The following is a 25,145-nucleotide window of genomic DNA, read 5'->3' as shown; positions in this document are numbered from 1 at the left end:
AATTGTAATGATCTGTTTAAAATATGTAATTGGCTTATTTATTAACCATAACTATAAACCATGGTAATTTAAAGTCTTAAATATTCTGATATTTTAGCTCTATATCTGGTTCTAATGAATACTTTATATTTGACAATATTTTTTCTCTTGCTGTTTAATGGCTCTCTTTTGTTAGAATGTTATACACCATATATAAACCAACAGTAGGAGATAAACAGCCTTATCCTGAGAAGTAGGACCATTCTATCAGGCAATCAGTGGGTAGGTTTAATTAGTCTAGACAGTAAGCCTCAGTTTTGTTATTACAGTTACCTTTGGTCCACCACACATTTCTAACCAAAGAGTTTTTTCTTCACTCTCAAAGCCAATACGAGCACTTCTGTGACCAGATGAGTTGAGTGTTTTGGTTTTTTTTCTTCTCAAACAATTCTCCAGCAGACACCAGCTAGAGAATTCAGTTCAGTCCTGACACTATCCCTCTCATAGCTCACAAGTGGAAGATTTAGTGCTTCAAGACTATCTTCTCTTCACTCCAGTTATAACTAGTATGCTTAAACTGGCTGCAAACCAGAGTTCCTGTTCCTACCAGTCCCACCTTTGATATGATGAGTTTGCTTGTACAACTCACAGAAATAATTACATTTAATAGTTCAATATAAAGAAATTAACTTTTTTAAACATTAATTTGTTAGCGTGTGTCTCTGTTTGAAAAGTACATAATGACGTCCAAATGCCTCCATTTATTATGACCCTTTACAGTTTGACTGTAAATATATTCTTTTTTTTTCAATATATAAATGTTTTATTGTCCTCAAAGAGGCCCACATTATCCTTGTGATCAGGATCTTGTTTCTGGAGCTAGGAAACTGAGGTCTCACTCATCAGCCTGCTGCATGGTTCCCTTCTCAGACACATAGATGCCATCCAAAAACTTCCTGATATCCTTGTTCTTAACTGTTGTGACTTGCTGAGTCAGAGCCACTGAGTTTGAAACAAGTTCAATATCATTTCCTTCAAGGATTAGTTCCTTCTTCTGGGCTTGAGAGACAGAACAAGCAACACCTGTCCTCATCCAAACCCTGTATTTTTCACCCAAGTTTCGGGTTTCAACCAAAGACCCATTCTCCTGAATAATGACTTTGATAGGGAAGGGAGCATACACAGACCTCATCTTGTAATGGAAGACCAGCGTAACACCCTTGATCATGTTCTGAACGTGACTGCAGACGAACCCAGTTCCTTCCTGTTACCCCACCACTTGTCAACACGGAGCCTTTTCTTTTTCTTTCGTAGAAGACTCAGCTCTACATTGATGTGATTGAAGTCCCTCCACAGAGCTCCCCTGGGGCCCTTCACAATGACTGTGCACCTTCAGGGTGATGGCGACATTTTCTGGAATGTCAACGGTCTCATTGCTGAGAATGGTCTTCATTCTCGCAGTAGATGGGGCACAACTGTAAATATATTCTTAATGGCTTATTCTTGCTTATAAGTGGTTTGCCCATAAGTATGTATGTGCACCATTTTCATGTCTTGTGCCCAGATAGGTTAGAAGAAAGAGTCAGCTCCCCTGGAACTGAATTACAGATAGTTGGGAGCCACCATATAGATACTAGGGACTAAATCTCGGTCTTCTGCAAGAACCACAAATGCTCTTAATTGTTGAGCCATCTCTTCAGCCCACAACTCCAGGTACTTTTAAACCTCCTCTTCTATTGAACTTGTTTCTTCTGCTACAAATACCCTCCCCTCTCCTTTGTACACTTTGTTCTAAACTAGTCCTTTAAAATCAGTCTTTGAATTCTGTGTCTTTGCTCTAATGTGCTGCGCGCACCTCTGCCTTTACGCTTTGCAGATTGAATTGCACCCACTCTTCTTCCCTCACTAAACTAGAAACCCACTCTTCATTTTAGACCCCAGGAAACACTCGCAGAGCACAAGGTTCTCAGGGCAGCTTGTTGAGTTGATTTTTCTGAGTACATCTAAACAAAATAGATTTTAACAAGAAACAAAAGAAACTTATCAGTTACGGGAGATAGACAACTACAAGCAATAGGTAGAGAATTCTGTTTTCTGTTACTTATGAGCGATTTTTAAAGGCTTTGCGGCAGCTTTTTAAATGTTGTAATCTATTCTCTCCTGTGGCAGTACTTTTAGTTTATTCCATTGGAATTCATGTTGTGTTGATACAAGGAAAATGAATACTCCAGAGTATTATGTACGTATTACATAAAATCAGAGAGTGCCTAGATTGTCTCTGGAGGCAGAGACCACATGAATATAATTTCTTCTTTTCAAGACAAGATCTCACAGTGTAGCCCCTGCCGGCCTGGCATTGATGATCCTCCTGTTTCAGCCTCTTGAGTAAAGGAGTACAGGGGTCACCTAGGGGTCATCCTAATCCACCACTACACCCAGCAAGAAATCACTTTTTTCACGGTACCTCACCCATATGTAATCAAACTATGACATGATATTTGGCATGGCCATGATTTTATAAATTGTCACTGGGAATGCAGTCATTTTCAGTGAAGTGGAAATCATTTTAATTCCTCAGTATGAATAAATAAGCCAGCTAAATCATATTCCTCACAGAACTCTTCCCTCGCCAACAGCTTAAAAAGCTTTATAGGGAGTTTATTATATTGTTATTTATCCTTCTCATATTAATTAGGGAGACATCGAAGGTTTTCTATGCCTTATCTAAACTTCTATTAAAAAAAAAAATTAACGGAGAAGTCGGGAATGGCACACCATGGCTCTAATCCCAGTACTTGGGAGGCTGAGGCAAGAGGATCAAACATTAGAAGTCTCCCTGTGCTACATAGTAAGACCTTGTCTCAAAAAATAAAGTTAATGAAGGTGACAATGTTTTAAAAGTCAGTTGCATCATCATCATTATTATTTCAGATGACAGTGGTGGTGACAGACCTCGATGGCGCCCTTGTCTCCCTGGCTTCGGTCAGTAACAGTAATAACAGCTGTGTGGCGTGGACAGTTCAGCAGTTGAGAATGTAGGAGCATTCAGTAGAATGCCGGCGTGTGGTGGGGAGGGTGGGAGATGATGGAGATGTTCATCATTCACAGTATTTCTGCTGCTTGTTAGCATTTTCTTTCGCTCTTTTGGTTACTAATACTGTATGGTTTACTTCTCAGTATCATTCGGTGGCTTCTCTTAGTGGCCAAATGAGTGCATCAACGTCTCAGATCCAAGTGAACCAGTCCAAGCCTGCTCAGGTTCCTGTCCTATGCTTATTCTTAACCATTCATGAGAGGGCTTGAAATTCAGTTCTTCAGGAGACTGCAATACAGTATCTTACTGCAACACTTGATGGTTCTTTTTCCTTAAAATATTATCCAGCAAGCTTCGATAGAAATGTGGGGTTTGAAAATGTAGGGTAGAAAATAACAGTAGGACCACAGTGACCTATTCTACTTGGCTGTGCTTCTTAATTTTAATGCTGTTTGCGTATTATTATTTTCTTGTTTCATTTGAGACAATGTTTTGCTATGTAGCCCAGGCTGGCTTAGAACTTAGCTTAATCATACCGTCTGGTCTCCCAAGTGCTAGGATGGATGGTAGGCATATGTCACCCTACCCAGCTAACCAGTCTTGATAACTGTTTGAAGTTTTAAATACAGCTATTTTCTATCATTTTACTGAGGATTAAATTTACTCATGTGAATTATATTAAAATGCAATTATATATTATATGTTGTAGAATATATGTATATATATAGGTTTATAAATAATAATATAATATCTTAAAAATATAGAACATGTAATATATCAGAACATACAGAATTAGCTGGCTCCTTAGGCCCTTCTTGATACATTTATGGATGCTGTTCCGATTTCAGGACAATGGAAAAAAAGATAAAGAACAGCAGCAGGACTCCTCAAAGGACAAAAAGGAAGAAAAAGACGAAAGGGACTCAAAGAATAAAAAGGACTTAAAGGACAAAAAGGAGGAGAAGGACGAGAAGGACAAGAAAGAGGAGGACAAAAAGGAGGACAAAAAGGACAAGAAAGAGGAGGACAAAAAGGAGAACAAAAAGAAGGACAAGAAAGAGGAGGAGGATAGAAAGGAGGAAGGTGATGAAAAGGAGGAAGAGGACGATGAAAAGGAGGTAGAGCCACCCTTGAGTAATCAGATGTCAGTATGGCGGAGTAAGCTGACTGCATTAACTTCCTTTTGAAGAAGAAAAAGGGTGGATGGTCAAAATGAGACAGCAAGGGCAAAGGGCAAACTCAGGTTGATTATTAAGCTAATGTTTTTTCAGTTACAGGAAACTCTCGCAGGCAGGTAAATTATCTCTGAGGAGCTGTTTGTTATAAATTACAACAAACAAAGTCAGAGCAGATGCTAGGAGCCTTTAGGGTAACTTCATTATTATGCTAAAAATATAATCTCCATGTTAATCACCTAGCTTTGTGTTTAAAATGCAAGGCTGTGAGACAAAGGATACTTTGGAAAAAGGAGGCAACTGAGATTAGTTACAGGGTTTCACACAAATTTTTTAAAGATACTATTATTATATACAGGAATAAAAGTATCAAATCCCACAATGTCACCATTATTCAGAAAGTTAATCTTGAATTTGCTTTAACTCAGGTGAAAAAGATTCCAGTTCTTTTTGGAAGATGGCATTTTTAAAGATCAAATATAACTATGAGATGGCCTTAATTACGTTCATAGAAAGTATTGTATAATTTGGAAATAAATGAACAACTGGAATAGTATCTCAAGTGTATCATTTCATTGGCAATAAGAAGAGAATGTTGGGGTTGGGAATTTAGCTCAGTGGTAGAGCGTTTGCCTAGCAAGCGCAAGGCCCTGGGTTCGGTCCCCAGCTCTGAAAAAAAGAAAAAGAAAAAAAAAAAAAAGAAGAAGATAATGTTTAGTTAATATATTTGATAATGTGAACACAGGAAACTGACATGTGGTTTACCTCTAGAAAAAGTACAAAGGAATGTTTAGTAACTCTACAAAGTAACTCTCCTTTAACCGAAAGAAAGCCAATACAGCTTTAAGGAAAAGCAATTCATTTTGAAACTGTTTCTTTTCTCCTTTCATAGACATCAACAAATCCATCCCGTGCATCAGACACTAGTGACCAAGGGACGGAAAATGCAAAGGCTGAGGAGAAACTGCAAGGTACAGAAGTAGCCTTTCTCCTGACACAACTGAATCTTAAAGTAACAGGAATTTTTATTTTATTTTTTATTTATTAATCATTTTATTTGTTTACATTTTGAATGCTATTCCCCTGCCTGGTCTCCCCTCAATGAACCCTCACCACCCCCTCTCCCTTTTGCCTCTAGAAGGGTGCTCCCCCACCCACCCACACACTCCCTGCCTCACCCTTTTAGCATCCCCCCTTTCTTTGGGGCATCAAGCCTGTACAGGACCCAAGTCCCTCTCCTCCCACTAATGCCAGATGAGGCAGTCCTCTGCTACATAAAAAAAAGATCCTGAGAGGACCTTGTAGATAAAATTTAAGCAATAGGTAAAGATGATCCTCGCTGGCTACAAATCCTTTTGAGGCAACTCCATGACTATTTATTCTGTGCTAATTAATTAAAGAGAAATTTTAGCTAAGAACCAAAAAGGTTTCTAGCAGGCAACATATTTAGCATAAAAAAATGAAAAACTCTGTGATCTGTTTTGCTTATTGCTTTTTATCTTGTTCATGCTTGATGACACATTTATTCTTCATAACCCAAAGCCGCCCATCGCCCTGTCCTTTACCAAAATTTCACATGATTATGCAGATTGGAAGTTTATAGGATCAAAAAAGCAACAAAGGACTTTCACTATAGCCATTTCTACATCCACATACTTAGTGAAATTCTGTACCAACAGAAATATTTTACAATATTTAAAATTGAGAAATTTCATAAATTCCACCAATTCCAATTCCACCCAAACACTTGGATGTTTAAGTGTGTTTAGCTGGTTTAGGTTGAATTAAAATAATAATTATAGGGGCTGGGGATTTAGCTCAGTGGTAGAGCGCTTGCCTAGGAAGCACAAGGCCCTGGGTTCGGTCCCCAGCTCCGAAAAAAAGAACCAAAAAAAAAAAAAAATTATAAAAGCAATTTTAAATTTTAAAATTGTGTAGGTGACAGTCATAACGTCCAAAAGCTTTTCTGAATTATTTTTCCTTTAGATGAATTAGGAGAAATTATTTATATGTTCTTATTAATATACATCATATGTATACCTTTTAAAAATTAAAACTTTCCACTCTTCAATTTGTCTATATTTACTTTTATTTATGTGCATTTTCATTATTTAGCTCTGTCTTTGTGTGTATGTGTACATGCAAGCAGGTACCAAGAAGGTGTTGGATCCCTGCACCTGGGGGTACAGGTGGCTGTGAGCCTCCCAATATGGCTGACAGGAGCTGAATCTGGTCCTCCGCAGGAGCAGCAAGCTTAGTCACCCCTGAACACTTTTTCCACTACCTCACTCCTTTTTAAAAAAATGTTTTTATCTTGGGATTTTTACTTAGTAACACATGTATCCTGGGAGTAACTTATCTACCCATGCAGGGCAATTTCATTCAAACAAAGCTCTTTTTTTTAAAGTTATATTTTGAAATTCGCTTGCTAACAGGCAGATTTTCATAAAGCTTTTTTTATACATCCTTGGTCTTGATTAATTCACCTATTAATCCCTCTTCTTCTCCATTCCCATGGCTCCCTCTGTTCTCAATCCTTCAATTCTCAATATTCTTTTTTTCTTTTTGATTAAAAATTTTAATTAATGTAATTTTATACAATACATTTTTATCATACATTCCTTCCACAGATCCTACCTACCCACACAACTTGCTCTCTTTCTCTTTCTCTTTTTCTCTCTTTCTCTCTTTCTTTTTTCCTCTTTCTCTTTCTCTCTCAAAACAAAAAGCAAAAAACAAAAAAGAAGAAACAAAAACAGAAACACACACACACACACACACACACACACACAAACACACACACCCCACAAATGAAGACCAAAATAAGCAAAAAGTCCACCAAGCCACCATCAAGTTCATGTTGTTGTCTTGCCCACTGTTCCTGGGCACAGGGGCTGCCCCGCAATGTGGGTGATGTGCCCAGTGACTGTCCACTGGAGGAAACTGACTTCCCTTTTGCCAGTGGGTAGCACTTGCAGTTAGCTTCTTCTTTATGCGTGGGGCCCTGTGTCCACTTCCCACTCTCAATATTGCAACCTCGTTTGGCTTGAACCCATGCAGGCCCTGTGCACACTGCCACCACCTTTGTGAGTTCACACGGGCATCAGTCAGTCCTGTTGTGTCTGGAAGACACTGTTTCCCTGGAGTCATCCATCACCTCTGACTCGTCCCCTCCTGCTTTTCTCAGTGTTATTATTATTTTTTTTTACAATTTCCAGCTTTATTTATTACTCATTTATTTAATGTGTGTTAATGGTACACATGGGGAAGCCAGAAGACAACTTGTAAGCATTCATTCTGTCGTCCTACCATGTGGGCTCCAGGAATAGAACCTGGGCAGTCAGGCTTGTCTGCAAGTGCCTTTGCCCACCAAGCTGTCTCAGTGGTCCCCTTATTTGGCTAACTTTGAGAACCTCTAGCAAGCCTTTACCTGTCCTTCATGTCACCACACTCCTTCACTGTCTTATTTTAACTTCCTCCTCATTTCTTCCACCAGCAATAACGCAGAAGTACACTTTGTATTTTCCTTAATTACTTGAGCCAGCTTTAAACATTAACTTTTCATTTAAAACATACCAGACAGGATTGCGATCAAGGAACTTGATTATAAATTCAATGAAGTGTTTAATTAGTTTGTGGACAATTTGTACCTGCATGACTTCATACATGTATTCTGCCAAGAAATTTATTGCTCCCCCACCTCCTCCCCCAAAATTTAAATTGAGCCTTTGTGTACTTTCCTGTTCTGTAACTTTCTACTTCTTTCCTATGTGTAGTGGAGGGAAGTGTGCTCCATTTATTGCTCTGTTCCTCACAGCATATATGTGTGGAAAACATCATGGCTGCTCTGTATGATATCAAACAAGACATGGTGCTCTTATTTACTCGATAATCAGTTATATTAAACCTTAAGTTTAGAATCTTTCTTAACATAAATATGTATATATAGCACAATATATGATATATATATATATATATATATAAAGTGTGAAGAGGAACTGTTATTACAGCTTCAACATATCAGATGAAGTATCACAATCCTTGTTATATACTTGTCAACATTATACTATCTTGCCAACCAGCTACCAAAATGCACTCAGACTCTTGTCTCTGCATAGAAAATACTGTGGTTGAATGTACCAAATCAGTTCTTTATACCAGCTATTCTTTTCAAGCTATGAGATTAATTTTCATTTTAGAAACCCATAAACAAACAAAACATATCATTTGCACGGCTCTGTTCTTATTCCACAAGCTCAAAGATTAACTAAGCTCAGTAGGAAACTCCAAGTTCTTGCATCTACTGACTTTCAATTCCAGAGCTCTTTGCTGGGATTACTGGTCCTTTTGAAGCAGTTCCATAATGTTGAGAAATGCTCGTAGTAAGGCTAACGAAGCTAGGTCTCAGAAGGGCCTGTGTTGAAGAACAGCATTTAGCTTGCCCAACAACTGCCCGGCCAGTTTCAGCAAACCAGTAACCAGCCCCAAGGATGTTAAGTTACTAAAAGAATCTGTTGAGGCTTATGATGATAGAGATTATTTAATTCCCACTTGTGTCCTTACCTAGATTCTGTATGAAGTACGGCTAGCAATGGGCCATGCATTAAGTGCAGGAAACTCAATATGTCACGTTTAAATCCTCGCTATTTCACATTACGAACAAGGGATTCTCCCACGTGCCTTCCTAGAGTTGAAAGTATCCATGCCTTAATAATATATGTGCAGAACACAACGCTAATAAACCCACCCAACAACTTGGCCTTCCTGCTGTCATTCGGTAGCTTTACGCTTTGTTCTTCTAGTTTTGCATTTTTTTCTTTTGCAGTCATTTCCTTTTCTATATTTCTCTTGATCATCTCTCCTCCCTTCCCTATTTCTTAGTTCTTCTCTTCCTTCCCTGGTATTTCCTTTTACAGGGCAGGACACCGATAGTATCATAATACTGAATTAAGCAATGCGGTTCCATTTTTATTCGTTTGTTTTTGAGACAAGATCTTACTATGTATCCCTGGCTGGCCTGAAACTTACTATGTAAACCAAGCTAGCTTGGAACACAGAGATCCGCCTGCCTCTGTCTCGAACATGGAATGCTCGAACTAAAGACATATTTATTCTACTACACCCAGAAATGGTGGTTTTTTTTACTTTAAACAAGTTAGTATACATAAATGACTTTTGTAAATTATAGAGAGTGAGGTAAGTATGGTTTATTAGCTATATATAAGATAGGAATATACTTCATTTTCAAAAAATAATAAAAAAAAATTAAATTGCTTTAAAAAGAAGTTGACTAGTGGCTAAAAGGATGAGGGTTTGCACGTTGGGTTAAGAGCCTGAAAGTTTCCTAATTCTAGGAAGAGTTTGGAAAATTGATCCTGAAAAACAACGCTAATACTTCAAATAATACCCAGGACATAGTGAGAAATCAATCATTGTTTATGGAGTGGCATGTAAGTGAAGCAATCAGTCTAACTGGAAGGGTTTAGGATTGCCAAAGCACAGACTACCAAAAAACCCATTTAAACTATATTCAATTAAGCTTCTAAACTAACTCGCCCTTGGGGCACTTCTGCAACTTGTGATCCTTGAATTCCAAAGTCATCCAGGGAAAAGGCAGCTTCAGATAGACTCCTGATTTATTTCCCCTCCCACTGCTGCACCTCCCTTCCTTTCCTTGATTTTTATGGCTCCAAAGGAGAAGTGTTTAACTAGGATTATTGCCTAGCAACCTAGAATGGCCTACCACACTAGCAGGCTGCAATGAATAGAGAGAACATTCTAGTTTATTTGTGGGTTTATTAACGAGCCATTGTAGATGGGTAGGTATTAAGTTGCTGCATATCTGTAACACTACTCTTAAATCAAGCAAGAGGAAAAAAAAGCAAGTATGTTAAAGCCCGCAGACTTAAAACAATTGCTTTCATACTTTTCTAAAAGAAAAAAAATAATAAAGGTTTTAAAAAGAGGACTACGTACTAATAAGTATTGTGAGTATTTTAGTTTTGTTCTATGTTGCTATGATAAGAATACCCTTATGAAGGAAGCTTGAGGGGAAAGAGTTTGGTGGCTCACTCCTCCAAGTCTGCAGAAAGTCTCTGTCAGTCACATCGTATCTACAGTGAAGAGCAGAGAGCAGTGCAATTCATGCATGAGTTCCAGGACTCAGCTGCCCTTCCCCACCCGTACAGTCTTGGATCTCCGTCAGGAATGAGCCACTCACAGTGGATAGGTCTTCCCTCCTCAGTTGTACAATCAAGATAACCCCCCACAGGCATGCCCAGGGGTCAGAGCAGTTCTAGATTTTATCTGGTTGCCGGTTAACACTGACCATCACCAGGACAAAACAAAGCAGAGGCATATCCTACCCTCTCCCCTTACCAAGTGACCACTTCATTTGCAAATCCCACTGACAGATGGGAAAGCTATATGTGATCCCTCCATAGTTTCCTCTGACTGAAATAAGTGATTTGGCCACAGAGGCAACAAAAGCCTAAGAAGGGTCATACATACCATCTATCACTGGTCCCGGTAAATGGGTTTTCCCGGGCTTCCTTGCTTGGGAAAAAAAAGATAAAATATAGTCTTCGCAGTATTGACTTTTCTACAGTTTATTTTAGAACAGCAAAGCCTTTTTCTAAGGAAAGCTTATAATGCTCTCCAACTGTGTGATAATTTGAAGCTTAGCTGCTCTGGTCACAAGAAAGCTCAGAGTCCTGTGGATTCTGAAGCTCCTTTTCAGGATCTGAGCAACTGTACCACTGTGGGGACTCCTTTATTTTGTTTTAAGGTATTTTGTTTTTATTATCTTTTCAAGTATATGCATATTCATGTGTCTGTGAGTGTGTGCATGTGACTGCAGGTGCTTTAGGAGGCCAGGAGCATCAGATCTCCTAGAACTGGGGCTATAGGTGATTGTGAGCCAACCACCATGGATGCTGGGAACTGAACTCGGTACTCTGGAAGAGCATTACATGTTCTTAACCACTGAGCCATCTCTCTGGCCCCTACAACAGGAAGTCTTACTCTGGTGATGGTGATTGGAATCAGTACTTTGGCTAAGGAGGAAATAAAAACCCAAAGGAAGGTTTACAAGTCTCATTCACCGTTGGACCCAAGATATTCCAAAGATGAGTTCTCAAGGGTTTCTATCCATTTATGCCAATCACCAATTTAATAATATTTCTTGCAAGTGTAATGCTTGTACTTATGACTATGTTTTGGGTACTTCCTGTTACTATAAAAAAATAAACACAGGTTAGGGTGACTTTTTTTTTTCTTTTTCCTTTTTCTTTTTTTTTCGGAGCTGGGGACCGAACCCAGGGCCTTGAGCTTCCTAGGCAAGCGCTCTACCACTGAGCTAAATCCCCAACCCCTTAGGGTGACTTATAAACAGCATAAATTTAACTTACAAACAGCATAAGTGTATTATTTACAATAACAGAGGCTGAAAGTCTTAAGATCAAGCAAGACAGATTTGATGTCTGCTTGAGGCCTCCCTCAGTCTTTGCTTCTGACACAGTACCTTGAATGCAGTATCCTCCTCAGGAGATGAGAATACTGGGTTGTCAAATGATAGAGGTGGTAAGGACAACAAATGTGGCCTAGATAGTTCTCTTTAGACCTTGTAATATTTTTTTTAAATATGTGTTTGTGTTTGTGCCTGTTCGAGTCTGTATGTACCATGCATGGATAGTTGCCTGGGGAGATTAGAAAAGAGCACTGGGTACTCTGGAACTGGAGTCACAGACAGTGTGAGCTCTCCAACAAGGATGCTGGGAATTGAACCTGGATCATTTGCTAGAACGATAAATGCTCTTGACCATTTCTTCAGCCCCACTGTAGCCCTTTTTTTTTTTTTTTTTTTTGGTTCTTTTTTTCGGAGCTGGGGACCGAACCCAGGGCCTTGTGCTTCCTAGGCAAGCGCTCTACCACTGAGCTAAATCCCCAACCCCCACTGTAGCCCTTTTGTAGAGTACTAATTCATCCTTGAGGGCAAAGTCTTCAATAGAAGACGTCCCAAAGACCCTATTTCATAATACTGTCATATTAAGTTCCAATATACAGACTTGCAGGGACACAAGCACTCATACTAAAGCGTCCTTGAATAACAATATCTGTAATAGAGGCTCAGAGGATGAAGTCACTTGTGATTAAGCCCGAAACTTGAATTACTTCTCTAGAATCCAAGGAGTAGGAAAAAGAAACTGAAAGTTGTTCTTTGACCTCCACACCCATACCACGACCATAGTACCCTCCACACATACACAAAATAAATAGAAGTAAAAAAAAAAATCGTGATTCTGTCTCTTAAAGAAACGTGTAGAAAGGGAGATACATGCAATAATTTTTGTATAGGATTATTTGTTACAAGAAAAAAACTGGAAACATCCCAATATCTACCAAAATGAGAATGGATAAATATACTGTGATATAATCATATAATAAATCATTGTCCCACAGGAAAAATCAAGTGAAGTAGCTATACCTACAATATAGATAACTTTTCTAATTATAACATCAAACATAAGAAGGTTTGATATGAAATAATTATATAAAATTAAGAATGAGAACAATATATATCAGTTAGATATAATAAAATATATTAAAATATATGAAGATGATAAACACATTTAGAATAGTATTTCTCTCAAAGTAAAAGTTGTGAGAAGTTATAATATATAGATAATATTTTTATTAAGCTAAAGCTAAATACATTATTTAGTAAATCATCATCATTCTTGCAGGCCTGAATATTTCATAATAAAAATTAGGCTTTTAGGGGTTGGGGATTTAGCTCAGTGGTAGAACTGCCTAGCAAGTGAAGGCCCTGGGTTCAGTCCTCAGCTTTTGAAAAAAAATAGGCTTTAAAAATAGCCATTACTAGGAAATTATGGAGGCTCTGTATCTTGTCCTTTTATTGCAGCACTAGTATTTATTGAGTTATTACTAATTAAAACATGTTTCAATAACTACTTTTCCATCATATTAGGAATTAATATAGAAAAATCAGATATGTTTCTACTTTTATCTACATCCACAAAATAACAGAAGCAAAATGAAGTAACACAGCAGTATATAGGCACAGTCCTACTCTGCACACCTATATTATTCTTAAGTGGATAATATCTGAAAAGATCCCAAAGTACTTCATCTCCACGGCTACATCAGGAAAAACAAAACAAAACACACCTTAATATTCCCATTAATTCTCCCATTCCAGTCAACTCCGCAATCGTGGGAGCAGAAGAAAATACCTGGTGAGCTAATTGTTCAGAGTGTGAGCCAACCATGTCCTGGGCCCCCAGGGTCAAGCCAGTAACACCGGAATAAAAACCTTACGAATATCTGTACTGGTGTCATGAAAACTGGGTTGTTTTCATTCTCACTTAGACTTTCAAAATTGTTTGCAAAACTAGTTATATGTGTATTCCGCCCTACTCTCATGGCAGGTATTTTATATTTTTTTAATCTTTTACATCAATTCTCTGATCCCATCGGTCCTTCATTTTAGCAGAATTTATTTTCTCCATGGATGATGAAGGCCGTTAGATGGAAAATCTCCCATTTACTGGGCCCTCATTCCACCTACTCTGACCCTCAGGACCTCATTTCCCTCCTTTATTGTCTGTTTTTCTTTCAACTGTCCCTCCTCATCTCTAATATAGTCATATGAAGAAAGGAAAGAAGGAAGCGGGAGGAGAAAATGAGGGAGGAAGGGAGTGGGAGAGAAAGGGACAGGAGCTGGATGGAGTTGGAGGTCAACCTTGTCTCAGAGATAAAGAGCTCACAGAGTAGCAACAAGTGCATTATTTAATAAAGGCTCTGAATTGCTCACTGACTTCTGATTGTGTCAATAGCAAGTGCTTTTTATGGTTCAAGTGATTTGGCCTCCGGCTTTTGTTTTGATGGTGTTCAGGTAAACCATGTAAAAGGATGTGAAACCATTTGAGATTTTTATTGTTGTTAACTGTATTCTAAAGTCACCAATTAAATTCCATTTCGAGTATTTCTTCTATTTTTTAATAAAAAATTATGTGTATGTGTATCTGTGTGGGCCTGAGTGTAGGTGTCCACAGGTGCCTAAGACGTCTGATCTCTCGTGAGCAGAAGCTACAGGTTCCTGGGAACCTCGTCCTGGGAACCCACCAGGGTCGCTACCAAACCACCATCTCTCCAGCACAGCATTCCTAGTACTTCTTACATTTACATTTATTTATTAATTTTTTCTTCTCAGCTGGTCCAATAAAGGACTCCCTTGCAGTCTCCAAGAATGTTGTGCTTAAAAAACCTGTAAAAGTGATTCTTGGCATAGATGAAAGTGATCTGAAGTCCAAAGGACAGCTGCCGTGGAAGAAAAATCTTAATTTGAAGATAGAGAAGAGGGCCCAGGCCATGCATCAGAAAGTCTTAGAGAACGAGAACCTGAAGAAGGAACAGGAGAAGGTCACGAAAAAGCTCCCTAGGGATGAATTGGCTAAAGAGTGGTTCAATACTGAAAGCATGACCCTGAATACCCGGGCATACTTGCTGGACAAGCTTCTACCCACCCTGATTCCTGGAGTGGAACAGATGCTGATGCAAGTGGAGAAGAAGAAGCTTTTGAGCCAAGCTGACATCCCAAGCAAGTTCGATCCGATTAATTATTTGGGGGAATACTTAATGAGACACAATACTCATTATATCAAAGACCCAGGAATGTCTGGCTACCAGAGGGTGATGAAAGAGGTCACAGAAGAACTGAAGATACATGTTCCTGATACGATCAACAACAGGTACGGCTTGCTGTGTGCTCCACTGGTGCTCTTTCTCCTTTACACTGAAAAGCTGGTAGAACAACAGAGTGAATATAGACAGGACTTGAAAGAAATGATTTTATAGTTAGACAAGAAGCACTTGTTGGCTGGGGCAGGGTGGGGGAGGCGTGGCTCACACTGGTAATCCTGGCACTTGAGTACTGAGGCTAATTCAGTGTCCTTTTAATAATTCTCATGGGTGGGGAAATTACTTTATACGACACACATCTTTTCCGTTTTGTAATTAGTATGTGTGTGTGTGGGGTGCGGTGCACATACGTATGGCACGTGTTGGAGGTCAGACGACAACTCTTGGGAGTCAGTTCACACTCAACCTCCACCTTTTTGAGGCAGAGTATCTTTTGTTTCTGTTACTGAGCTATGTGCTCCAAGAAAATTCAAGGTTACATAGTAAGGCTCTGCATATTTTGAGTTTCTACTATGATTTACATTTTTTTTCAAAGCACTGCAAGGCCTAAGAAATTAAAATGAGTTTATTTGTTTTGTTTTATTGAGACTGAGTTCTGCTTTGCAGTTCAAACTGGGCTTACATTCACTATGTAGTCCAGGTTGGCCTCAAACTCATTGGAATCCTCCTGCCTCTGCTTCCCAAGTATTGGGTTATAGCCTATACCACTGCACCTAGCTAGTTATGTGGATGTGATTGTCGTATTAGGACTTCAAGTATATATTTATCTACAGACTCTCTTCATGAGAGAGGAACCTAATTCAAACATTTAAAAAACATATATTTTAAAAAGTTGTGTTGAGTAAGCTGGGCACGGTGCACACACCTTTAGTCCTAGCACTTAGGAGGCAGAGGCAGGAGGATCTCAGTGAGTTCCATGCCATGTGTCTATGCAAGTGTCAGAACTTAGAGTTACAGATGAGCTGCCCTGTGGGTGCTGGAATTTGAAGTGGGTCCTCTGGAAGAACAGTCAGTGCCTTTAACTGCTGAGCCATCCCTCCAGCCCCTGAGAAATGATTTTCTTTTTTCTTTTTTTTTTTGGTTCTTTTTTTTTTGGAGCTGGGGACCGAACCCAGGGCCTTGCGCTGAGAAATGATTTTCTTAAGGGTGTGGCCCTGGTAGGTTAGCCTGTGAGTACACCTGTGGGTATATGGGCAGCACAAACTGAACTCAATGTGTTTTAATTTAAAAATATGAATAAATAAAGAACAAAAAATTGGCAAGGTGAGGGGTAAATGTGATTAAAATACATTTTATACATGTATGAAATTCTTGAAGAATTAATAAAATAGTATATTAATAATAATGTAGGAGCAGAACATTTGTCTAATGTGGAAACCCTGGCCTCAACCTCCTGGATATTGGGATTATACGTATGCATAATGGTGCCAGCTTTTGGATTTCTTTTTTAAACTCTGAAAATTTGGGCTCCCAGTAACATTGACATAGTCATTGATTTGCTTTATCTTATAATTTATATAGCATGGCCTCAAAATAATAGTGACACAAACCTATGACTCTAAAAACTAGATCAGTTGTTAGATTTATCCAAAGCTGTTTATGTATTAAAGGAGGCCACACTAAGACAGAAGAAAGCTGGACGTGGTGATGTAGGATCACCACGAGTCTGAGGCTAGCCTGAGGTACATAGCTTGTTTCAGGAAGGACAGCCTGGACTACAGAGTGGAACTTCGTCTCAAAACAACAAAAACAAGCTCTGAAGAAACTAGGGTATGTTTGTTTTATGTGTATGAGTGTTTTGCCTGTATATATGTCAGGGCACCACATGTATGCCCGGTGCCTACAAAAGCCAGAAGAACACATCAGATGCCCTGGAACTGAAGTTACAGCTGCTCATGAGCCACCATTTTAGATACTAGAAATCGAACCCTGGTTCTTAACCTCTGAGCCATTTTTCTAACGCCCCAAATCAGGATTTAAAATCTTTTATTTACACCAAGGAAGACGTTTTACTTACAATTTATTTTTAATCAGTGTACACAATAGTGGGTTTCCCTGTGACCTTTTCACCCATTTCCATCCCCCATTACTTGTTCCCGTTTCTTCTCCCTCCCCGTTGTTTCTATTCCTCCTCTGATACACATGACTGCATGCCCTTGAAACTATTTATGGGTCATGAAATCCAAATTTCACATCATTTTCCCATGCCACACAAGATATTAGTATTCTTTTGATTTAAAAAAAAATACCTCTTTGAAATATATCTACCAACTTTCCGGTCACATAAAGCCAACCTGTGAGTGGGTTGGGTTCAGTTTACTGAACCCTAATATAAATAATATTTACAAGGTCTCTCCAAGATCTAAAGAACAATGTACCTCACAGCTCATAACCTCTCCCCAAATCTCCATATTTTCCTCCATATGTCTTCTGGTAAGCCTACACCGAAATTGATTAAGAAACCTAAAATTCTTTGTGTCTGATTCAGTGTCTTCTCTCTAGGATAAACAGTTAGTTATATGTGTGGATGTGAAATTTCATTCTTTATTTTTATTTATTGGTAGTGCTAAGGTTGTAACCCTGGACCTTGAGGATGCTGGACAAGCACTCTGCCACTGAGTTACACACCTAAGCACCAATAATTCTTTTAAATTATATATATATATATGTATATATACATATATACACATACATATACATACATATATATACACATACAGATATAGATACATATATATGTGTGTGTATATATATATATATATATATATATATATATATATATATCCCTGTGTAAGAAAACTCTAAGGTTTTACATGTGTGTTCTAGTTTGCTTTCTGTTGCGATAATAAAATACTCTAACCAAAATCAACTTAGTAGGAAAAAGGGTTTCTTTGGCTTATACTGCTGGATCACAGTCTGCAATTGATGAAAGTCAGAGCAGGAACACAAACAGAAAACAAAAGCATGCACTATTGAGGAACGCGGCTTGCTATCAGAAACAACAAAGGAGCACTGCTCACTGTCTGGTTTGTTCACTAGCTCATGCTTAGCTACCTTTTTTATACATCCCAAAACAGCCTGCCTAGGGAATGGTGCCACCCTCAGTGGGCTATGCCCTCCTGTATTACTTAGTAAGCAAGATAATCCCATTAGCCTCTCTGATGTAGACAATGCCTCAGTTGAAGCTTCTCCTTTGAGATGATTCTAGGTTGTGTCAAGTTGACAACTAAATATAACCAGTACAATGTGGAAGCGGACATCTTTTCTTTCTTTCTTTCTTTTTTTTTTTTTTTATTAACTTGAGTATTTCTTATATACATTTCAAGTGTTATTCCCTTTCCCGGTTTCCGGGCAAAAATCCCCCTCCCCCCTCCCCTTCCTTATGGGTGTTCCCCTCCCAACCCTCCCCCCATTGCCGCCCTCCCCCCATAGTCTAGTTCACTGGGGGTTCAGTCTTACCAGGACCCAGGGCTTCCCCTTCCACTGGTGCTCTTACTAGGATATTCATTGCTACCTATGGGGTCAGAGTCCAGGGTCAGTCCATGTATAGTCTTTAGGTAGTGGCTTAGTCCCTGGAAGCTCTGGTTGCTTGACATTGTTGTACTTTTGGGGTGTCGAGCCCCTTCAAGCTCTTCCAGTTCTTTCTCTGATTCCTTCAACGGGGGACCTATTCTCAGTTCAGTGGTTTGCTGCTGGCATTCGCCTCTGTATTTGCTGTATTCTGGCTGTGTCTCTCAGGAGCGATCTACATCCGGCTCCTGTCGGTCTGCACTTCTTTGCTTCATCCATCTTGTCTAATTGGGTGGCTGTATATGTATGGGCCACATGTGGGGCAGGCTCCGAATGGGTGTTCCTTCAGTCTCTGTTTTAATCTTTGCCTCTCCCTTCCCTGCCAAGGGTATTCTTTTTCCTCATTTAAAGAAGGAGTGAAGCATTCACATTTTGATCATCCGTCTTGAGTTTCGTTTGTTCTAGGGATCTAGGGTAATTCAAGCATTTGGGCTAATAGCCACTTATCAATGAGTGCATACCATGTATGTCTTTCTGTGAATGGGTTAGCTCACTCAGGATGATATTTTCCAGTTCCAACCATTTGCCTACGAATTTCATAAACTCGTTGTTTTTGATAGCTGAGTAATATTCCATTGTGTAGATGTACCACATTTTCTGTATCCATTCCTCTGTTGAAGGGCATCTGGGTTCTTTCCAGTTTCTGGCTATTATAAATAAGGCTGCGATGAACATAGTGGAGCACGTGTCTCTTTTGTATGTTGAGGAATCTTTTGGGTATATGCCCAAGAGAGGTATAGCTGGATCCTCAGGCAGTTCAATGTCCAATTTTCTGAGGAACCTCCAGACTGATTTCCAGAATGGTTTTACCAGTCTGCAATCCCACCAACAATGGAGGAGTGTTCCTCTTTCTCCACATCCTCGCCAGCATCTGCTGTCACCTGAGTTTTTGATCTTAGCCATTCTCACTGGTGTGAGGTGAAATCTCAGGGCTGTTTTGATTTGCATTTCCCTTATGACTAAAGATGTTGAACATTTCTTTAGGTGTTTCTCAGCCATTAGGCATTCCTCAGCTGTGAATTCTTTGTTTAGCTCTGAACCCCATTTTTTAATAGGGTTATTTGTTTCCCTGCGGCCTAACTTCTTGAGTTCTTTGTATATTTTGGATATAAGGCCTCTATCTGTTGTAGGATTGGTAAAGATCTTTTCCCAATCTGTTGGTTGCCGTTTTGTCCTAACCACAGTGTCCTTTACCTTACAGAAGCTTTGCAGTTTTATGAGATCCCATTTGTCGATTCTTGATCTTAGAGCATAAGCCATTGGTGTTTTGTTCAGGAAATTTTTTCCAGTGCCCATGTGTTCCAGATGCTTCCCTAGTTTTTCTTCTATTAGTTTGAGTGTGTCTGGTTTGATGTGGAGGTCCTTGATCCACTTGGACTTAAGCTTTGTGCAGGGTGATAAGGATGGATCGATCTGCATTCTTCTACATGTTGCCCTCCAGTTGAACCAGCACCATTTGCTGAAAATGCTATCTTTTTTTCCATTGGATGGTTTTGGCTCCTTTGTCAAAAATCAAGTGACCATAGGTGTGTGGGTTCATTTCTGGGTCTTCAATTCTATTCCATTGGTCTATCTGTCTGTCTCTGTACCAATACCATGCAGTTTTTATCACTATTGCTCTGTAATACTGCTTGAGTTCAGGGATAGTGATTCCCCCTGAAGTCCTTTTATTGTTGAGGATAGCTTTAGCTATCCTGGGTTTTTTGTTATTCCAGATGAATTTGCAAATTGTTCTGTCTAACTCTTTGAAGAATTGGATTGGTATTTTGATGGGGATTGCATTGAATCTGTAGATTGCTTTTGGTAAAATGGCCATTTTTACTATATTAATCCTGCCAATCCATGAGCATGGGAGATCTTTCCATCTTCTGAGGTCTTCTTCAATTTCTTTCCTCAGTGTCTTGAAGTTCTTATTGTACAGATCTTTTACTTGCTTGATTAAAGTCACACCGAGGTACTTTATATTATTTGGGTCTATTATGAAGGGTGTCGTTTCCCTAATTTCTTTCTCGGCTTGTTTCTCGTTTGTGTAGAGGAAGGCAGCTGATTTATTTGAGTTAATTTTATACCCAGCCACTTTGCTGAAGTTGTTTATCAGCTTTAGTAGTTCTCTGGTGGAACTTTTGGGATCACTTAAATATACTATCATGTCATCTGCAAATAGTGATATTTTGACCTCTTCTTTTCCGATCTGTATCCCCTTGATCTTCTTTTGTTGTCTGATTGCTCTGGCTAGAACTTCAAGAACTATATTGAATAAGTAGGGAGAGAGTGGGCAGCCTTGTCTAGTCCCTGATTTTAGTGGGATTGCTTCAAGTTTCTCTCCATTTAGTTTAATGTTAGCAACTGGTTTGCTGTATATGGCTTTTACTATGTTTAGGTATGGGCCTTGAATTCCTATTCTTTCCAGGACTTTTCTCATGAAGGCGTGTTGAATTTTGTCAAATGCTTTCTCAGCATCTAATGAAATGATCATGTGGTTTTGTTCTTTCAGTTTGTTTATATGATGGATCACGTTGATGGTTTTCCGTATATTAAACCATCCCTGCATGCCTGGGATGAAGCCTACTTGATCATGGTGGATGATTGTTTTGATGTGCTCTTGAATTCGGTTTGCCAGAATTTTATTGAGTATTTTTGCGTCGATATTCATAAGGGAAATTGGTCTGAAGTTCTCTTTCTTTGTTGTGTCTTTGTGTGGTTTAGGTATAAGAGTAATTGTGGCTTCGTAGAAGGAATTCGGTAGTGCTCCATCTGTTTCAATTTTGTGGAACAGTTTGGATAATATTGGTATGAGGTCTTCTATGAAGGTTTGATAGAATTCTGCACTAAACCCGTCTGGACCTGGGCTCTTTTTGGTTGGGAGACCTTTAATGACTGCTTCTATTTCCTTAGGAGTTATGGGGTTGTTTAACTGGTTTATCTGTTCCTGATTTATCTTCGATACCTGGTATCTGTCTAGGAAATTGTCCATTTCCTGAAGATTTTCAAGTTTTGTTGAATATAGGTTTTTATAGTAAGATCTGATGATTTTTTGAATTTCCTCTGAATCTGTAGTTATGTCTCTCTTTTCATTTCTGATTTTGTTAATTTGGACGCACTCTCTGTGTCCTCTCGTTAGTCTGGCTAAGGGTTTATCTATCTTGTTGATTTTCTCAAAGAACCAACTTTTGGTTCTGTTGATTCTTTCTATGGTCCTTTTTGTTTCTACTTGGTTGATTTCAGCTCTGAGTTTGATTATTTCCTGCCTTCTACTCCTCCTGGGTGTAATTGCTTCTTTTTGTTCTAGAGCTTTTAGGTGTGCTGTCAAGCTGCTGACATATGCTCTTTCCTGTTTCTTTCTGCAGGCACTCAGCGCTATGAGTTTTCCTCTTAGCACAGCTTTCATTGTGTCCCATAAGTTTGGGTATGTTGTACCTTCATTTTCATTAAATTCTAAAAAGTTTTTAATTTCTTTCTTTATTTCTTCCTTGACCAGGTTATCATTGAGTAGAGCATTGTTCAATTTCCACGTATATGTGGGCATTCTTCCCTTATTGTTATTGAAGACCAGTTTTAGGCCGTGGTGGTCCGATAGCACGCATGGGATTATTTCTATCTTTCTGTACCTGTTGAGGCCTGTTTTTTGACCAATTATATGGTCAATTTTGGAGAAAGTACCATGAGCAGCTGAGAAGAAGGTATATCCTTTTGCTTTAGGATAGAATGTTCTATAAATATCCGTTAAGTCCATTTGGCTCATGACTTCTCTTAGTCTGTCGACATCACTGTTTAATTTCTGTTTCCATGATCTGTCCATTGATGAGAGTGGGGTGTTGAAATCTCCCACTATTATTGTGTGAGGTGCAATGTGTGTTTTGAGCTTTAGTAAGGTTTCTTTTACGTATGTAGGTGCCCTTGTATTTGGGGCATAGATATTTAGGATTGAGAGTTCATCTTGGTGGATTTTTCCTTTGATGAATATGAAGTGTCCTTCCTTATCTTTTTTGATGACTTCTAATTGAAAATTGATTTTATTTGATATTAGAATGGCTACTCCAGCTTGCTTCTTCTGACCATTTGCTTGGAAAGTTGTTTTCAGCCTTTCACTCTGAGGTAGTGTCTGTCTTTGTCTCTGAGGTGTGTTTCCTGTAGGCAGCAGAATGCAGGGTCCTCGTTGCGTATCCATTTTGTTAATCTATGTCTTTTTATTGGGGAGTTGAGGCCATTGATATTGAGAGATATTAAGGAATAGTGGTTATTGCTTCCCGTTATATTCATATTTGGATGTGAGGTTATGTTTGTGTGCTTTCATTCTCTTTGTTTCGTTGCCAAGACGATTAGTTTCCTGCTTCTTCTAGGGTATAACTTGCCTCCTTATGTTGGGCTTTACCATTTATTATCCTTTGTAGTGCTGGATTTGTAGAAAGATATTGTGTAAATTTGGTTTTGTCATGGAATATCTTGGTTTCTCCATCAATGTTAATTGAGAGTTTTGCTGGATACAGTAACCTGGGCTGGCATTTGTGTTCTCTTAGGGTCTGTATGACATCAGTCCAGGATCTTCTGGCCTTCATAGTTTCTGGCGAGAAGTCTGGTGTGATTCTGATAGGTCTGCCTTTATATGTTACTTGACCTTTTTCCCTTACTGCTTTTAATATTCTTTCTTTATTTTGTGCGTTTGGTGTTTTGACAATTATGTGACGGGAGGTGTTTCTTTTCTGGTCCAATCTATTTGGAGTTCTGTAGGCTTCTTGTATGTCTATGGGTATCTCTTTTTTTAGGTTAGGGAAGTTTTCTTCTATGATTTTGTTGAAGATATTTACTGGTCCTTTGAGCTGGGAGTCTTCACTCTCTTCTATACCTATTATCCTTAGGTTTGATCTTCTCATTGAGTCCTGGATTTCCTGTATGTTTTGGACCAGTAGCTTTTTCTGCTTTACATTATCTTTGACAGTTGAGTCAATGATTTCTATGGAATCTTCTGCTCCTGAGATTCTCTCTTCCATCTCTTGTATTCTGTTGGTGAAGCTTGTATCTACAGCTCCTTGTCTCTTCTTTTGGTTTTCTATATCCAGGGTTGTTTCCATGTGTTCTTTCTTGATTGCTTCTATTTCCATTTTTAATTCCTTCAACTGTTTGATTGTGTTTTCCTGGAATTCTTTCAGGGATTTTTGTGTCTCCTCTCTATGGGCTTCTACTTGTTTATTTATGTTTTCCTGGAATTCTTTCAGGCATTTTTGCGATTCCTCTCTGTAGGCTTCTACTTGTTCTCTAAGGGAGTTCTTCACGTCTTTCTTGAAGTCCTCCAGCATCATGATCAAAAATGATTTTGAAACTAGATCTTGCTTTTCTGGTGTGTTTGGATATTCCATGTTTGTTTTGATGGGAGAATTGGGCTCCGATGGTGCCATGTAGTCTTGGTTTCTGTTGCTTGGGTTCCTGCGCTTGCCTCTCGCCATCAGATTATCTCTAGTGTTACTTTGTTCTGCTATTTCTGACAGTGGCTAGACTGTCCTATAAGCCTGTGTGTCATGAGTGCTGTAGACCTGTTTTCCTCTCTTTCAGTCAGTTATGGGGACAGAGTGTTCTGCTTTCGGGCGTGTAGTTTTTCCTCTCTACAGGTCTTCAGCTGTTCCTGTGGGCCTGTGTCTTGAGTTCACCAGGCAGATTTCTTGCAGCAGAAAATTTGGTCTTACCTGTGGTCCTGAGGCTCAAGTTCGCTCGTGGGGTGCTGCCCACGGGCTCTCTGCAGCGGCAGCAACCAGGAAGACCTGTGCCGCCCTTTCCGGGAGCTTCAGTGCACCAGGGTTCCAGATGGTCTTTGGCTTTTTCCTCTGGCGTCCGAGATGTGTGTGCAGAGAGCAGTCTCTTCTGGTTTCCCAAGCTTGTCTGCCTCTCTGAAGGTTTAGCTCTCCCTCCCACGGGATTTGGGTGCAGAGAACTGTTTATCCGGTCTGTTTCCTTCAGGTTCCGGCGGTGTCTCAGGCAGGGGTCCTGCCGCTCCTGGCGCGGACATCTTTTCGATAGAAAGAATGGTTCAGAGAGTGTGATTCCCTGTTTAGGACATCAAAATTATCTGAGGTGCTATGGATTTCATACCCAACACCCACATGTCCCATATATTCAGATTCCTACATTATTCCTCAGGTTTTCTAGAATCGGGTCCTCTGGGCATGTATTTAAAATAAATCCCACTGCAGCTTACTAGGCAAGAAGAAACCAAATGAAGGGAGCTTTAGTTCTAGTGAAAGGTTCCAGCAGCATACAGGAGCAATGCCGTTGAATGTAATAAGTAGTTTAAAGAACACTTCCCTCACCGTCTGTTCTTACTGAGCAATGTGTTAGGTTGCATCTAGATCTATTCCCATTTGAAAAGAAAAGGAAACCCTTACAATTTGGGAATTTGTGTTAAAGCTGTAAATTAAAAGACTTGACAAGCCTTTCTTCTTGTCAGAGACAAAGGCAAACCTCAAGCAGTACATAAAACGAGGCACTTGTCATGATCAGAAGCTACACTAAGAACGAGAAAATGGACACACCAAGACCCGGGTCTAGGATCCTTTGTCAGCCAACAGCATGGCACACGAAGGCAAGCTCGTGTCACTGGTGTTTCTAGAGCTGGGAATTTGAATGTTTCAGGTCTCCTTGGGGTAGAATGGGAGTCGTAGTTTCCTTCTTAGTGT

The 25,145-nt window shown here is 39.4% G+C and overlaps 1 protein-coding gene and 1 pseudogene across 1 annotated transcript in view; one reads left to right on the top strand and one right to left on the bottom strand.

The window, feature by feature from the left end:
* Window positions 1-874: 874 nt before the first annotated feature.
* Window positions 875-1,207, bottom strand: LOC148002977 (large ribosomal subunit protein uL6 pseudogene; annotated as a pseudogene).
* A 1,853-nt stretch (window positions 1,208-3,060) lies between these two features.
* Efcab5 (EF-hand calcium binding domain 5) overlaps window positions 3,061-25,145 on the top strand; it is a 119,931-nt gene continuing 97,846 nt past the window's right edge. The window contains 4 exon segments of the mRNA NM_001417684.1: window positions 3,061-3,237; window positions 3,862-4,131; window positions 5,081-5,159; window positions 14,423-14,960. Of these exon segments, the coding sequence (NP_001404613.1) occupies window positions 3,187-3,237; window positions 3,862-4,131; window positions 5,081-5,159; window positions 14,423-14,960 (938 nt within the window). The 5' untranslated portion in view covers window positions 3,061-3,186.

The sequence above is a fragment of the Rattus norvegicus genome, chromosome 10 (genome assembly GCF_021556685.1).
Source record: "Rattus norvegicus strain SHRSP/BbbUtx chromosome 10, alternate assembly SHRSP_T2T, whole genome shotgun sequence".
Classification (NCBI taxonomy): domain Eukaryota; kingdom Metazoa; phylum Chordata; class Mammalia; order Rodentia; family Muridae; genus Rattus; species Rattus norvegicus.
Note: the sequence above shows the minus strand (reverse complement) of the source record. Positions and strands in the feature narration are given on the sequence as shown.